The sequence below is a fragment of the Protopterus annectens genome, chromosome 3.part0 (assembly GCF_019279795.1).
Source record: "Protopterus annectens isolate FY-2018-M chromosome 3.part0, PAN1.0, whole genome shotgun sequence".
In the NCBI taxonomy this organism is placed as follows: Eukaryota; Metazoa; Chordata; order Ceratodontiformes; family Protopteridae; genus Protopterus; species Protopterus annectens.
This window is the reverse complement of record NC_056731.1, coordinates 215,763,218-215,780,173: the sequence shown is the minus strand read 5'-3', so window position 1 is coordinate 215,780,173 and position 16,956 is coordinate 215,763,218. Positions and strand designations below refer to the sequence as shown.

Genomic DNA, 16,956 nt, shown 5'->3' with positions numbered 1-16,956 from the left:
CTTACACTGTTGATCAGTGTGCAGCCATCTTGGAAGTCTCAACTCTTTATTATTATCCACAGTATGTCCACTGATATATAGAAATATGCCTGACATGTACCGTATACAAAACCAAAGGGACTAAAAGCATTTTACTACTTGTATCTCACTGTCCATATCCACAATCAAGAGCTCCCAGATTCTCAGTTTTGTATTACTTTTGTTTAGCCCTTTCTCAGATATCCTTAGCTCCCATCCATATCCTTTTTAATCCGTACACTTAAATTCTTCATATTATGTCTCCATATATGCATATTTATGAACCAGTGCATTCATGGATATGTAGTTTAGTGCTGTAGTCTTTGTTTTATCTTCATTAATTTTATGTATTGAAAAGACTTGAAACCATCTTGAAATGTTTCACAAATAATGTTTTGCACCACCAAATGTTCTTTTCTGGATTTTTCAAGTTCAGAATAGTATCCTTTGCAAATAAGCTAACTTTCCTCGATGAATGTGAGTGTCCCTTATTTTCTTTTGCCAGTTAGGGTTACCACCTTGTTTGGGCAGTTGTGTCCTGCAAAAAAACTGGAAAAATGGCAAATGTCCTGAGATTTTAGGACAAAAATATTTCCTTTATTTTCTTTAATAGTTGCATAAAACAGTTATTTTGTATCTGAAACACCTAAATGTTATAAGAAACAGAATAAGCAACTCAAATGCTATAAGAATATGCTTTTATTCTGGCAAAAAGGTAAAGTTCTGTCATTTGTACTTGCCGTGGGTATGTTTTGCCTTGCAAAATCTGATGTTTCTACAAAAAATGTCTCACTTTGGGCATTTGAAAAGGTGGCAACCCTATTGCCAGTTGCACCAAATGTAAAGCTGATAGCAAATGGTAAAAGGGCAGGCACCCCTGCTTTGCTCCTCTTTCTTTTTTATCTGCCTGTCCAGCACTAAAAAACATTCTATACATCTGTGTTCCTAGTAGGTTATTGTGATCCAGTGACCAAAAACCCCTGTCTGTCTACAAATCTAGCAAATCTTTTGGGCATTGTCTATACTCGTACAAGGTTGCTAAAGCCTGGAACTCTTTCCCTGTATCCATCAGGTCAGTACCCTCCCTCCCATCATTCAAAACCATTCTGAAAGACTTCTTAGCTAAAATGTGTCTCTGTTCTTGCTCAAAACCAGGACAAACTATATCCCTAAATGTGAACAAGTACCTTTTCATTCCTTATACTTCCTTACTCTTCCATCTTCACTTACTTCCTTACTGCTACCAAATTCTCTTCCCTGACTTTCTCTCTAAATATACCATAGACCTGTTTCCCCTTACTTCATATTGCATTTCCTATCTGTATTAGACTAACTTACCTTTAATTTCTCTACAGACTCTCTAAAATTTCTTTAAATATTACATGATTGTCATATAAATTATATCGATTCTAATTTGTTATAATTATTTAAACTGCACGTGTTTTTGTTTTATTTTTGAAGATTGTGAAATTCTTCTTCTTAAAGTGTTTCGTAGTAATTTGGAGGTTATCTCCCTTGGCCTCCACTGAAAATGAGCCTGTACCCAGTTGGAATTTCCTGGTAATCAAATGTCAATAAATAAAACACAGCTTGTTGGAGTGAGATCTTCCCACCTTAAATCTTGTCTCCAACTCTTCATATATCCATCTAAAATTAACCCTATTATATTATCTGGGAATGTAATTGCTGCCATTGCCCTGCTTGTAAAATTCCAATTGACTCTATCAAATGCTTTACAAGACCCACTGCGGGTAATGCTTTTTTCTTACTTTCCGCGTTCATCTGGGTCATCATTGTTCTAATAATGTAAGGTGTTTCTCTCCCCTCCACAAAACCACATCGATCCATATCTGGCAATTTTGGAACATGTTTACCATCCTCTTACCTAGTAAAGGCATAAACACTTTATAATCATGGTTTGAAATTGAAATGAGTCTATATGAAGGTGGGCCTGAAGGATCTTTACCCTATTTGGGTAATTCAGCCACCATAACTTTCGATGCTGGCACCCCCCCCCCCCCCCCACACACACACACATTTTGAAATCCTGTCAAAACCTTCCAGATATTTATCACTTTCTTTTCTTCCAACTTCCAAACTTCCATAGAAGTACCATAAGTTGCTGGAGACTTCCTTATTGATTGATTATACATCACCATTTTTATTTCATCTGTTCCTAGTTTAGCTATTGATTGTTGAGCCTCATCTTCCTCTAACTTTAGTATTGTTAAGTCATCCCTAAATGTTTTCATTTGTGCCTTTTCATGGCATCCATATTCCCTGCTTTATACAGATTTTTGTAAATTTCCAAAATATCTCTAATACCACTATAGGATCTATAGTTATTTTTCTTGTCAAAGGCTTCCTAAGTTTGGTGATTGCTCTACTTTTGTTTGCCTTAGTCACTGTATAAAGCATATTTATGCTCTGAAGTTATCTTCAAAATAGTTACTTAACTGCAACATTTCTAAACTCACCCAGATTATCCAAATAGCCATTTTCCATATAGCACTGTAGAGTTATGTGCCGCTGCTTTCAATTAAATGCATATACTGCTGTGAGATTTAATATCTATCTTTTTTAATTTCTCCAAGTCTTTTGGATTTCTAATACTATGATGGGAATGGACCCCATTCCTAAGTCAAAGTACAACTAAAGTTCATGAAATTAGTATTGTTTCAATCTTTGATGTTAGCCAAAAATGCTCTTTACAATATCCGCAATGTGCCCAGTAATGGCTCCTTCTGCAGTTTGTATGAAGTGACATGTTTTAGTAACATATCCGAGTATAATTGTAAATTCTTTTTTATAAGACCTGTTGCCCCTGCTACTACTGGAACTGTCTGAGTATCCGTCTGCCACAATGCCCTAATTTCCGGCTGCAAATCATGGTATTTTATGATATTTTGTCTCTCTGTATGTAAGACACTGTAGTCACTGGGTGTAGCAATTTCAGTAATCAATGCTGCTTTTGTCTTCTTTTCATGGACTACTGTATCTGGTTTTCTCACATCTATTTTTTGAACTGTTGGTAGTGGGAGATCCTATGTGATATAAACTTCATTTTCTATGATGCTTTGTGGCTGATGTTTCCAATGTTTTTTGGCCACTTCGGTACCGTAATATTTGCACAATCCCGAATGCAACAATCTTGCCACATTATTATGCCTTTCAGTATACAATCCTTCTGCCATTAGTATATCACAACCAGCTACAAGATGTGCAACTGTTTCCAGTTCTGTTTTACAAAACCTACATTTGTCCATTTCTCCCATATGTTCAATGGACTTTGTAAAACAACGTGTATGTAATCCACTCTCTTGGGCTGCCAATATTAACCTTTCATCTTTTGTTTTAAATTCACCTCTCCTTAACAATTCCTGTGTTTGATCCTAATCAACATAAGGTTGTTTCAAGAGTTTCCTCTATTTGCAGCTATATTTATGAATTTTCCACATTTCTTGCCTTCTCATCTGATCTTTCACTTTATATTCTTTCTTTTGTTTAGTTGGCACATTCAGTTGCTGCCTGATTTTTATCTACTTCTGGTTTGATTTCCATTCCTGCTTGACACCTATATGCTTCTGCTAAACTAAACAGGGAAGTCATCTTAGACTTTTTCTCCTAATATTTAAGAACTTTCACTACATTTGGGTCTTGTGAAGTCAACAGATATGTGTGCAGTCCCACAGTTATAGATATGTATTTGTAATCAGTCTATCCAGCTTAGCCTAGTTGTTGTACCCTGAGGTTCAATGTGTACATTCTGTCTGGATTCCTAATACTGAATTCACATTTCCTATTCCAATTTTCTCATATATTTCTGCAGACATCTATCCTCTTTTACAAAGACAATCTCCTTTCTCCTTCCGATATTAGCACAAACAACTCTGACCCAAAAGAAACCACCGACTGTGGTAACAAACAAAGAGGTCAAACAGCAAAGCATAAATTGCCCCCTTAAAGTAAACACTTCCAATTCAATTCATTGTTTAAGCCTTTAGGCACTAATCTTTTATATTTTAAAATGTAAATACTTTCCTTATACAGTAACTTTTGTTTCAATATATCTTCATTATTATGTAAACATTCCACTCTTTCTAAAATTGTACCTTGTAATAAATCTATCCTCTTTCATTATCTTTTCCCTTATTGGTTCCCTGATGCAGCCTCACTATTGCAAATTAAGTTCCAATGCCCACTCAAAAATAATATTCCCTGCTGAAAGATGATAATTTCTCCCAAGTTTCTCTTAAGCTGCATAATAACAATTTTAGGTAGAATATAAATACATGCCAGTATAATCTTCCTCCTTTGCTAATAATCCCATTCTACTCCTAACAAATATACCATTACTGTCATTTTACTCCTCTTTTATCATTATTGGAGCCCCTCTAGCAATCAATATTATTACTTCCAAATGTGTCTCCTGGAGCATTGCTATTTGCATCCTACATTTCTTAATGTAATTCAAAACTTTACCTGTACGGCTATTTATATTCCATAGTTGCCATTATTATCATAGGAAGCTTTTATGTGGCAGTTCTTTTGAATTTGTATTTACAACTTTTAACTTACTTGCACACACTAATGTTTGGCACACTGATCTCTTATGCAATTGCTTCTTCTCATCTCCATTTGAATATGTCACATTTTCAAATGTTTTTGTTTCAATGAAAACAGTCAAAAAATATAATCTGATGTTGTCAATCTTCTTTCCATTCATCACTGATGGGTCGGTTCCAAACACTTCGGAACAGTTTCGGCCTAATACCATGGTTCCTGTCAGAAGAATGAAGACGCATTATGTCGAATGTGTCTTTGTCGAACTGTAAATGTTGAAAACGCAAAATGACGAAGTGGCTTTTAAGCGAATTCTTTCCCTGGGAAAGAAGTGTCTTGGCCGCTTCTGTTACTTTGCGTTTTTTGACACTGTAGTGCGATCTCAGAGTTGGTATATTTAAGTAGGGGGTTGTGGGGAGCACAGCGCTCCACATGGGGGGTGTGGAGGGAGAAGCCCTCTACTTAAAATAGTGTTTAGTGTGTTTTTTTTTTGGGAACAGCAAATTTTTTTCCCTGTGAAAAAATTTGCTGTTCTGGCTGTTCGCTCTTTTTTGTTTTCGTTCTTTTGTGATCGATATAACAGCGTTCAATCTTTTGATCATTTGCTGTTATAACATAGACCCTAATGCCAAGCACACATACATCAAAAAAACTCTCGAGCTAAACTGCTACCCACAATGGCCTTCTCCCTGTTACCTCAGAATCTCATTTGCTGCATAGCCATATAGCTGCATTTCACCGAGCTCTCAAGCTAAGTGGTATTTTTTGGATATTTTCGATACATATCTCTAACTAGTCACTTTCTAAAACTATCTCCTTTCTACTTTACTCATTTAGAGTTATTTGTAACTTTCTCATACCTAGCTACCCATTGGGTAATTCTTCTTACCATCGCTGGTACGCCCTCTCCTTACCCTTGTGGTTTCTCTTGATACCATTGTTGGTATCTTCTTTCCTCTATCTTTCCTGACTCTAGTGTAATAAACTTGTTATTGTGTTTGTGGACATGTCTGAGAAAAAAGGATCTTCGGGGTTTAAGCATTGCACCTCTTGCAATGGTAAACTCCCTAATAGTGACTCTCATGACAACGGTGTTTATTGCCTGGAGGTTCCTGATGTCTCTGTTCAACCCCCCTGTCAAATCTGTCAAAATTTCAGTCAGCGGATGCTGAATGAGCGCAAGAACAAATTGATTTTTAAAGGCCTTCTTGCTTCTCCTTTCTTAGAGGCCCTTTCTCTGTCAGAGGTCTCAATCCCTCCAATGAAGGACAAGAAACATCCCCACTCTGATCCCTCTTCACCCGCTGGTGATAGAGGTAAAACGCCTAAACATAAGGCCCACAAAACTTCCTCGGAGCATAGACTTGCTACTTTGGCTCCGACTACTGCTGTTCTGAGCTCTACTCTGAATACTATTATGACTCAAGCTGTCTTGGATACTACCAGATTTTCGATTTCGACACAACCTTTGGCACCAACCTTGATGACTACATGAAAGCGGTGCCTACCTCTGCCACTACTTTGGAACCAATGACGTTGACTCCGAGTGCCCCATTGGCACCGAGCCCTTTTACTGCACCATTGAGTCCTCTGCTTCTGTCTCCAAATTAGAGACTAAGGTGCCACTAGCTCAGACACCACAGACCCAATACTCCCCCTCTTTGGATCCATTCCTGGGTAAAATGTATAGCCCTTTTTTGACCAACCCGACTCCCCTTCAGGAGTATCCACAAGGTCCACCAGGAGTCTGTCCGAACTTGATGCGGTGCGCCTGTTGGATCAGCTGTTAATGGCCAGAGGAATACCAAATGTTCCAAAGACTCATTCCCCCTCTGGGACTTGAGTATAGATTTCCTAGGACTCTGACGTATTCTTCTCCGTCAGACCCATTGGCTCCGAAGCCCATTGCTCTGACATCTCTTGTGGAAACCCGTTCCTTGGTGCTGACAGTGACTGTCACTGAGGCTTCGAGGCCATCCCTTTGGTTCTCTGTTCCGACGGAACCATCCCTTCCTCTGACTCATGATTGGGGGGGTGGAGTCCTCGGTTCAGAGCACGGTTCCGAGTGTTTTATTGGTTCTGTCCTTGGATCCGGGGGTAACGCCTGCCCCGATCCTGCTCGAGGCTCCATCTCTGGGAGCAGATCCGGTGAAGCAGGGTGTGACCCCGGTTCCGAAGTTGTCCTTCTCGGTTCTGGGCTCCCACTCCTGTTTGGACGGCCTGCTTTCCGGATGATGGAGAGGGTGCTTGCTTCGGGAAGTGCTCCTCCGACGTTGGAACTTCATCCTGCTCCCTCTGAGCTACAGATACCATGAGCCACCTCCTCGGGACTCCAGGAGGAGAAGCCTCAGAAAACCCCAGTTCGGGGTACCCACCCTTCCGAGTCTTCCTCAGATATTCCCACTGAGGAACCTCCTCGGAAGAAGGCATGCAAGAGGAAGCACATAGACTCTCCTGAAAAGTCTTTGACAGAAGACACGGACTACGATGATGGGAAGGGGTTCCCATGATCATCCCGATGTCTCCTTCAGAGACATCCTATAAGTATTAAAACAGAGGGGTGGCTGGAAGCCCTCCAACCCCTCCTCCTCAGAATCCATGTTCCTGAAGGCTTTTTGCTCCCGGCCTTCTACCTCTTGGGAGTCCCCCACCTGGCGATGAGATAATCCAGCTCGTCATGCAGTGTGCTTGGCAGAACCCTGACTCTAATGAGGCCATTCCCCGGAGACCTGATAAGATTCTTTCTCCCCTGGAAGAGCATCCACACTGGTCTAAAAGTTTGCCAGTTGATGCTATGGCAGTGGCGGCGGCCACTAAAAAGGATCTAGCGGAAGAAAATCCTACTGTCCACCTGCCCAACAGGGAGTCTCTGGCTGTGGACGGGTTGGGGAAGTGAATCTTTGCTTCAGCGTCCTTTGCTGTCAGGTCCCTGAACTACTTGGCACACTTCATGAGGCAGCAAAGAGATTTGATTACAGAACTTTCTGGATCCCTCGCAGGTCAAGTGTCTGACAAGGCATGGGACAAGGTTGCTTTTCAACTTGCCACCCGTGAATCTATTTCCAATTCGTCCATGAGGCTGCTCTCCCATGCAACCAAAGGGGCAGTCAGAGCTGCGGGTGCAGGCATGCCTGGATGCACATCTGCGACCTCGTGGACTCTTTCAAGTCCTCTTTTTTGAACGCCCCTATTGAACCATCTTCCTTATTTGGTTCTAAAGTGAAGGACACACTAGCCAGGTGCGAGCAAGATGGAAAGACTCTGTCTGCTGTTGCCCTACGTTATTCCAAGCCTCGACATTCCTTTTCCAGGAACCAGAGGAGTGGGAAAATCTGGCACAAGAAATCTCAGGGTCCTTTCCGTAATGCACGTGGTGAGTATTCCCCCAGAGGAAGAGGGATTACAATATTGGAAGATGTCCCTTTAGGGGCAGAGGGGGTCCCCAAAACCAAGACTCCAGATATTCCTTTTCTGGGTAGTCTTATCAATGCTTCTGAAGCGTTGCCTAATTGCTTTCCTCTGGAAGCAGTCGAGGCTCATTTTTCTCAGTACCAAACTGCCTGGTGCTCTATTACAAAGGATCGATGGGTGCAGAGAATAATTTCCAGAGGCTACTACATCCCTCTAACCTCCTGTCCAAAACCTTCAAAAAACCTTCCCGATGTTCCAGCCAATCAAAGGGAAGAAGCTGCTTCAGAGATAACAGAGCTGTGTCAAAAAAGAGTTATCCAACCAGTCCCTCCAGCCCAATGCGAATCTGGGTTTTACTCAAGATTCTTTTTAGTGACAAAAAAGACCGGGGACTGGAGACCCATCCTGGATCTCAGCCACTTAAACAAATCAGTTGTACAAACCAAGTTCCACATGGTCACTATTCAATCCATTCTTCCCTTTTTAAGGGAGGATGTTTGAATGTGCTCGATAGACCTCCGGGATGCATATTACCACATCAAAATGGACAAATGCTCCAGGAGTCTCCTTCACTTCTGGCTAGGAGCCAATCATTACCAGTTCCGAGCCCTGCCATTTGGTCTCTTGACGACCCCCAGAGTGTTCACGAAATGCCTAGCAGTGGTGACAGCTGATCTGAGATTTCAAGGATTCCAGGTGTTTTCATAGTTGGACGATTGGCTCCTCTGTACCCCCACCAAGCGTCTTCTGGCTATGGCCCCCCGATACACCCTTTCACTATCAGAGTCCCTGGTAATCTCTGTACACTGGGAGAAATCCAACTTAGAACCTACCCAACAGCTGGAATTTATAGGGTCAGTTTTCGATACTCGATCCTGTCTGGTATCTCTCCCAGCTCACAGGCTTCAGAGGTTAAAATTGCAAGTGCATGTGATACTCTGTCAAAAGAAGGTGTCAGCAAGGGAAGTTCTCCAGGCTCTGGGGTCCATGGCTGCAGGCATTCCAATAGTTCCTCTGACAAGGTTACCCATGAGACTGTTACAGTGGCTCCTATTGTCCCAGTGGTTTGCAAATCTTCACCCCCTAAACTCGCAGGTGCTCATAACCAGCTCTTGCAAGCAAGATCTCCTTTGGTGGATGTGGCCAGATGCAGAACCTTGGGGTTGCCCCTTTCAGCCCCCTCAACCCAATGCCACTGTGACCACGGATGCTTCCCTGATAGGATGGAGGGGCCATTTTCAGGGAAAGACCGTCCAAGGCATGTGGTCGAGCTTAAAGATCAACCTGCATATCAATGTTCTGGAGTTAAGAGTGGTCCTGTTAGCCTTGCAGGCATTACATCCACTTCTCCCCCCTGGAACAATTGCAGTTCAGTCAGACAATATGCCAATAGTCTGGTACATCAACAAACAAGGAGGAACCGAATTCTGCCCCTTGTATCAAGAGGCCATAAGAATTTGGCATTGGGCGATAGCTTCCAACCGCTTTGTAATAGCAATGCACATCCCAGGGAGTTCCAACATGATTGCGTACAGGTTGTGCAGATGCATTCTCCTTCCACACGAGTGGTCTCTCAATCCCAAAGTGACAGCAGAAATATTCAACCTGTGGGGCCAGCCCTGCTGTGACCTCTTCACCTCCCCTACAAACAACAAATGCAGCAGCTAATTTTCCCTCTTTCCCCCAGAGGGGGAGTCCCCGAGAGATGCTCTGACTCATGATTGGCCCACGGGTTTCCTCTACGCTTATCCTTCAAGTCCCTTGGTACCTCTATTCTTAAAGAAAGCTACTCGGTTGAGATGCAAGGTGATCCTCATTGTCCCATTCTGGCCTCAAGTGTGATTCCCCTTCCTCCGGCCTCATCTGTTACAGCCTCCATAGATCCTGGGCACTTGTCCAGACTTGATTTCTAACCCCCAAGGGTTGACTCACCCAAATCTGTCCAGTCTCAAGCTGATGGCTTGGTTTCTCCACTTCCGTTAGTCACCAGGAAGCCCTTTCCTCACCTATTCGCCATATTATTCTGACCTCCCATAAACCATCCACCAGAAAACTTTATAGAGATAAATGGAAAAGGTTTTCTCTGTGGTGTAAAGAACAGATGCTAGACCCTTTCTCAGCTCTGGTCTCTGTCATCCTTCAATACCTATCTGAATTCTTTGAAAACAGAGCATCAGCTTCTACCATACGAGTCCATTTAGCAGCAATTTCCATAATGGATTAGAGGGCACTCCACTTATGTCCATTCACCTATGCAAAACCAAGGAGTGTTTCACAGCAGACCTCCAATTAGCCACCCCTGAGAGACGTGGAATCTGTCCCTAGTACTGCAGTCACTGTCTCAACCCCCATTTGAGCCTGCTGCAAAATGTGATCTCAGATTTCTCTCATGGACATCTCTCTTTTAGATAGCTGTCACTTCATCTAGATGGATCTCAGAATTACAGGCCTTATGCATCAAGAGACCATACCTAATATTTCATAAAGAAAGAGCATCTCTACATACTAATCCATCTTTTCTCCCCAAAGTGGTGTCTGATTTTTCTGTGAACTAATCCATCGAGCTTCCACTGTTTTTCCCAAACTATTCGAATAAAGGGGACTACTGCCTACACTCCTTGGATGTGCATAGGCAACTACGTTTTTACCTAGACAGGACTAAATCCATCCGCAAGACAGACCAACTTTTCATTTCATTCTCTGGTCCAAGAATGGGATAAGCTGTTTCAAAACTCACTTTATCAAAGTGGCTCAGAGACTGTATTTCCTTTTCATATTCATGTGCAAACGAGTCTAGACCTCACAATATCAAGGCACATTCAACTAGAGCTATAGCAACCTCTGTAGCCTTTCACTCCAGAGCCTCGATGGATGACATTTGCACAGCAGCCATTTGGGCTAAACCACACACTTTCAAACATTACAAGTTGGATATGGTCTCCATGAGAAGAGCGGCCTTTGGCTCAGTGGTGCTCAAGAATGTTGTTCCATAAGGGCCAACCAGGTTTCTCAGGTAGCTTGGGATTCTTTCCCATCAGTGATGAATGGAAAGAAGATTAACAACATCAGATAAAGAAGTTATGTCTTACCATAACGTTCCATCTGTGTTGTTGATCTTCTTCCATTCATCACACCTCACCCTCTGCCCCCCCCCCAAAGGCTCCTGGTGGATCTCATGGGTCCTTGTGGTGTGTCAGGGTTTTTGCGCAGAAATGGGCTCTGCTTTATTTCTATATGTCTTATGCAAACTCGATTTGAGGTAACAGGGAGAAGGGCATTATGGGTAGCAGCTTAGCTCAAGAGTTGTTTTGGTGTACGCAAGCTTGGTATTAGGCCGACACGGTTCCAAGGGGCTTAGAACTGACCCATCAGTGATGAATGGAAGATCAACAACACAGATGGGACGCTATGGTAAGACACAACTTCATTTTTTTCAGAACCCCCATCCTTTTTTACCTTACAACAAATGCAGAAAACTTTATACATTTTCAAACATTGAAAGTAACCACTCAGGATAGGAGCAGTTGCCCTAAATTGACTGCTGCACCAACAGGTATTACCTTTTCTAAAATGTAGTTACCCAAGCTAAAATGCATTTTACAGCTTGTGTCCCCACTTACACTGTCTGTTCTTTTCTTATCTCTGTTCTCCTCCCAGGTGTGAAAAACAGTGTTCATGCTTTCAGTAAACATTACAATTTAGTCCTAAGAAAAAGTGCACTGGCTACCTTTAAATAAACTTCTGTGTGCTGGTATAGTAAATGCACTATAATATTAAGGATGCTGTGGTGGCAACTACGTGCAGTAATTCTTAAGCTTAATTGGGTATAGATGGAAGTCACATTATTGACAGTGGTAGAATTAGCTCTACTGTAATTCAACTCCTAGTGTTTCTTCTATTGTGCATCTTCTATTCTAGTGAGGTTTGATCAGTGCATTTTAATTTGTACCATGCTGTACTGTGCACATTAACATCTTCTCTGCCCCTCAGTACTTCAAGTCGGCTTATTACCATAATCTATGTTCTTTATTAAGGAGAGATAATCCTGATATTATTTTGTTACCTTCATCTTAGTCACCCTGCTGAGGTAGGGAGCGAGAGAGAGAGAGAGAGAGAGAGAGAAAGAACTGGATCTCAGCCTTTCATCATGTTCCCCATTTAACTTGCTTGTACCTAGCTCAAAATCAGGTTGCTGATGCCATTAGACTGCACTCTGCCTCTGTGCTGGCATGCTAACACTGAAAATGCTTTTGTGTTACCTTGACTAAGTCATTTCACCTTCTGGGATTTTTCCCAGAAGCAGAGAAGGAGAGGAATGTTTTCTGCACATCCTGGTTGCACAGCAGCCAGCTACCTGTTTTCCTCTTTAGTGGTGTGCCTTTTCATATAAGATTAGTTTATAATCTTTTTTGTTATGCGTAAGGAAAGGAAGCCAGTATCTAAACAAGGTTAGTCTAATTGTTGAGAACTCTTCTACACCAAGGTTAAGGCCATTCCAGCTGAGAAGAAGCTTCCTCTAGTACCCAAGTTACATTCAAGAGTGGCTAATACACATTCTTTGTTCCACACATTGAAATCTGCCTTACAGGTTTTTCTGCCTCCTTACATCCTTTATCTTATTTTGTCAGCCTCTTCACATTTTTGATTGTCCACTCCTTGAAAATCTTACCATACACTACCCACTGCAAAGTAGTACAGTAGTACCTATAAACTAGTACTGCGTGTACTGTTGGTACATTATATGGTTTTCTTTAATCTCCCTTTTTTGATTGCACAGTACTGTACCTAAACTACTTGCCATTACAGCCACATCAATTAGGAAAAAATAAGATTTTGTAATTTTATATATGTTTTTACCCTGTCTCTTTTCATTTAAATAATGGGAAAAGTTGTGAACTGTTAAGGTGTGTGTATCATATTAGTTAGGAGCATGTATAACTGGATTGGGCTGAAAAACATGTGGAGGATAAGATTTTCAAAACATCTGTACAAACTGAACTCAGAAGGAAAAAAAAAATCATTGTTAGCCAATGCAGATGGACCCGCTCAGAAATGTAAGGATCCATTCAGAGAGTTGTATTACGAAATGTAAGTACTGTTATGTCAGTACTGCTCACTTCCTGTGAATTGTGCAGTGACAGAATAAATGGTATTTGTGATCCTGGTAAGTTAGTTTATTCATTTTGTAAGCATGTTATGTTGGTGCTGGCAACGAACATTGATTTGTTTATTTCTTGCACTAACCTATAAAGTTTTAAAGCTAAGTAGGGTTTTGATGGGTTCAACCTACATAACCAGTGGAAGGTACACGCCTGTTTTTTTAACAATAGTGTGTAGAAAAATACTTCTGATCAGTATTAAGTTTTTGAAACATGAAAGGACCATTGAAAAGATCCCATTTGGGATGTAAAGAATGGTTCCACTTGCAGAATTTATTATGTAGTATGTTATTACTCTACTAATATTGCTTTTTGTGTGTCCTACACAGCTTAACTGAACTGGAAGAATTTATCAAGGAAACAGATAAAGGCCTGCAGCAGGAGCTCAAAGAAGGAGACTTTGATGGTTTAGTGAAGATCATGGGCTACCTCCTGGCTGTGAGAGGCAGACAGACTGCCACTGATGAACTCTTTGAACCTTTAAAAGAGACAATAGTTCTTCTAGAAAGCTATGGACAGAAGATGCCTGACAAAGTTTATACACAGTTAGAGGTAGTTAAATTAAATTAAAGGCCTGTATACTTCATCCTAATGTTTGTAATCATTTATTTTGTAGGAAGAAAGGAAGTCATTCGACTCGCGCTACTCACTAAGCTGAATCTGTTTTTGTAGGTCTTTTCTGTTATTCCCCTTCTGTATGATATACCTTCTAAAAGTTTTCACTCCAAAGGTGAAGCAGGGAATGGAAGAAGAGGTACTTTTAAACTCTAAGCGGTTTATTGATATTCAGTCTGTGCACTTCATTTTCCAGCTTTACTAAACTGGATATTGTCTTGCCTTTAGTACTGTGATTTTACTTCAGAAATTCAATTCTGCTCAGTTTCATTTCCTCAGACATTATTGTAGCACTTGCAGACAGAATTCTTTTCTTTCTGTACTTTTTTGACAGTTGTGTTTGAGCTATTTTCTTACCTGTATTTATGTATATATGTGTGCATAAAGTTAGTGTCATTTGTCTTTTTTTGTAATCACTTCAGTTAATGGACAATCCCACAATTTACATGTATAACTTAAAACTACTAAAAAGAGGAAATGCATTTTGTGGGGGTGGGGTAAGCCCCCATGCAAGGAGCTTGCCTCCCATTTTTCTTATTTATATATACCAGCAGTAGGGAAGATCGAGAACCCCACTGCAGCACATCCTGATCCTGTACAACTCAACTGGATCTGCTGTCAGTGAACTACAATTAAAATAAAAAAAAATACAAAATGCAACTAGGTGGCATTCAACTCACTGGAGTGTAGGATAATAGAGTTCCACCGCTCCTTCAACCATTGCACTCCTTTTGCAGTCCTTGTCTGTGTGCCAGAGTTGGACAGGGTTGACATTATAGGCCAGAAGCACTGAGGCAGCTTTACTTGTTAATCCCTGACACTGGCCCTCTTCCTTTATGCACTGTACACAAGTAGACTATGCAGGCATGTTCCAGTATGTAACAGACTGAAGTAATTTTAGTTTAATTTACTTTATTCATTTGCCGATTAGGTAAGTACACTGATTGTCATGCATGCTTCTCAGCCATTACCTGGGACAATTTAGAGTAGAACGTTTACCAGCAAGTTTCTTGTGATGTAGCAGGAAACAGGGAGTACCCAGAGAAAATCTCTGCAGGCACATGGAGAACATGCACACCACTTGTTCAGGATTGATCCCACAGGCCCTGAAGCTTGTGAGGCAGAGAACGTAAGTGTGGTCTGGTAACAGGGAATGTGTGTGCATGTCTGAGATCCAGGGTCATTGCCCCTGTACTATACTAGATGATAGTACGACTCCAGGTGTTCCCACACTTACTTTCTGGGTGAAATGGCTGGCTCACTGGCTGCCACATTTTGCAACTCATTCCCCTTCTGGCCCTCTGACAGCAGTATTGCTAGCTGAACCACATTTACCTTTGACAAAGTCAGAAGCAAGATCCCTATATTTGAAGGATTTGGTTGTTTGGGATTGTTTCTTAATTAACTCATTTACACTTACACACCTCTTTCCCAGGAAGTAAAATTTACACCATTGAAAATCGTTTATTAAGTTTTACCTTATGATTGCTTATTCTATAATATAACCCATAATAATTTTCTCATAGGTAACTGTGTGTAGGCAGTAAATCCCTAAAGCATTCATCTCTCCAATAGACAGAATTACTTTACCCTGAAACCCTATCATTGCAAATCATTTAGATCCCTGTCACATAGGCTTCCTACATTAAAGCTCTTCTGCTTGTTAGGCAGATTTGCTTTGCTTTAGAAATCTCCCCTTGTGGGCTTTTGAGGATTAACTGTACTCTAGCATTTTTGCTTTGCTGGGTAGATAAGTTCCCCTCAGAGAAAAAAGTTGTTCATAGTTTATTTTATAACTAAAGTAATACTTTGAGTAAAAATGTTTTATGCTAGGAATTTAATTTTTGGGGCTGTCACTTAACTTTTCTGTTATTTGGAATTGTGTGGTTATTATTATTCCTTTTAATGTAAACTTTGTTTATTTTAACATTTACTCTAGTTTTTGGTGACACAAGTTTAATAAATTGTGTTTAGGGGCTGGGTGTGTATGTTGTGCTTGACACAGTATTTTTAAGGCGGAAACAGTTACTTTTTTATACAAACTGCTGCTGTCAGCTTTAGCCAGCCTTCAGGCTTCCTTCCTTCCTCCTGCCACAAAAAGAAGACATTTTTCAGACAGTGTTTGTCCCTACAGCATGCTACTAATTTGCATCAGCCATGGATGGATGACTCTGCAGTGGTCATTCCTGGTTTCTTCAACTTTCTTGGTTTGCTGTGGTTCTGTAGTACCTTCAGCCACCATGGTAGGGAGTAGACACATCATCTGAGGCTGCTGGATGCCCTTAGCAGGTATGGGACAATCACTTTTGTCTGTTGTAGTGGAAGGAGTGGGAAATGTTTCTTTGTATAGTCATCTTGTGTTAGCTATTCCCCAGGGTGATGTCTCTGAAATGTGTTGGTCTGCTTCTATGGATATTCATGTTAAAAGAAGCAGAAAGTTAAACATTTATCTTCTGTCTCTCTTACCGTAGACAGGGATGAATTATTGGGGTAAGCTTAGGGGTCAGTTCAAGCTCCTAACCCTTCTTATTCTGTATTTTCGGTAAGAGTAAAAATAATCTTCATTTTCTGAAGATTCCCAGTATGATGAACAGTGAAGGGTTGTGAGGGAACAACTTATTTTTTTTCTCCTTAGGTAACTGCTTCTGAAGAGAGTATTTCTTCTCATTGTCCCTTGGAAAGAAATCTTTTTCTGGAACTTTATCTAGGATAAACCAGTCATTTAATTGGAAACATAATGATATTCCAGTTGTGTTGAAAAAATATGATTTATTAAATTGGAATATCTTCTACTCTTGTTCCTCCTGTTCTTCCAGCATTGGAGGATGTTTTTGTTACAGCCTGTAACATGCCTGACAGTCAGCCTGCATCCTCATAGAAGGCAGAGAGATTATTTAATGTTCCTCAGTTTTAGACATTTTTACTTTCTAATCCCATAATTGAACCTGCAGTGATTTTCTTGACAAATCCTTCTGCAGCTGAACATTTAGTAAATGCTATCCCTTCCCCTTTGATAAGGAAGGGGATGCCTTTGATAGATTTGGGAAAAGAGTATATTTCTCTGCCACACTTTTTTTATGATTTTTAATTGTCAAGCTCACATATTAAAACTTTTTGTTTCAGTTGAGAATATGAGGAACATTATTGCCACTTTTCCCTTCTGAGGTAAAAACTTCTCCAAATGCTCTTA

At 40.9% G+C, this 16,956-nt stretch overlaps 1 protein-coding gene across 1 annotated transcript in view; it reads left to right on the top strand.

Annotated features, from left to right (window-relative positions):
- Window positions 1-16,956, top strand: part of DNAH11 (dynein axonemal heavy chain 11) — a 4,606,558-nt gene that overhangs the window by 825,174 nt on the left and 3,764,428 nt on the right. Inside the window, exon 18 of the mRNA XM_044065542.1 lies at window positions 13,481-13,703. Coding sequence (XP_043921477.1) covers window positions 13,481-13,703 — 223 coding nt within the window. The remainder of the gene's footprint in view (window positions 1-13,480; window positions 13,704-16,956) is intronic.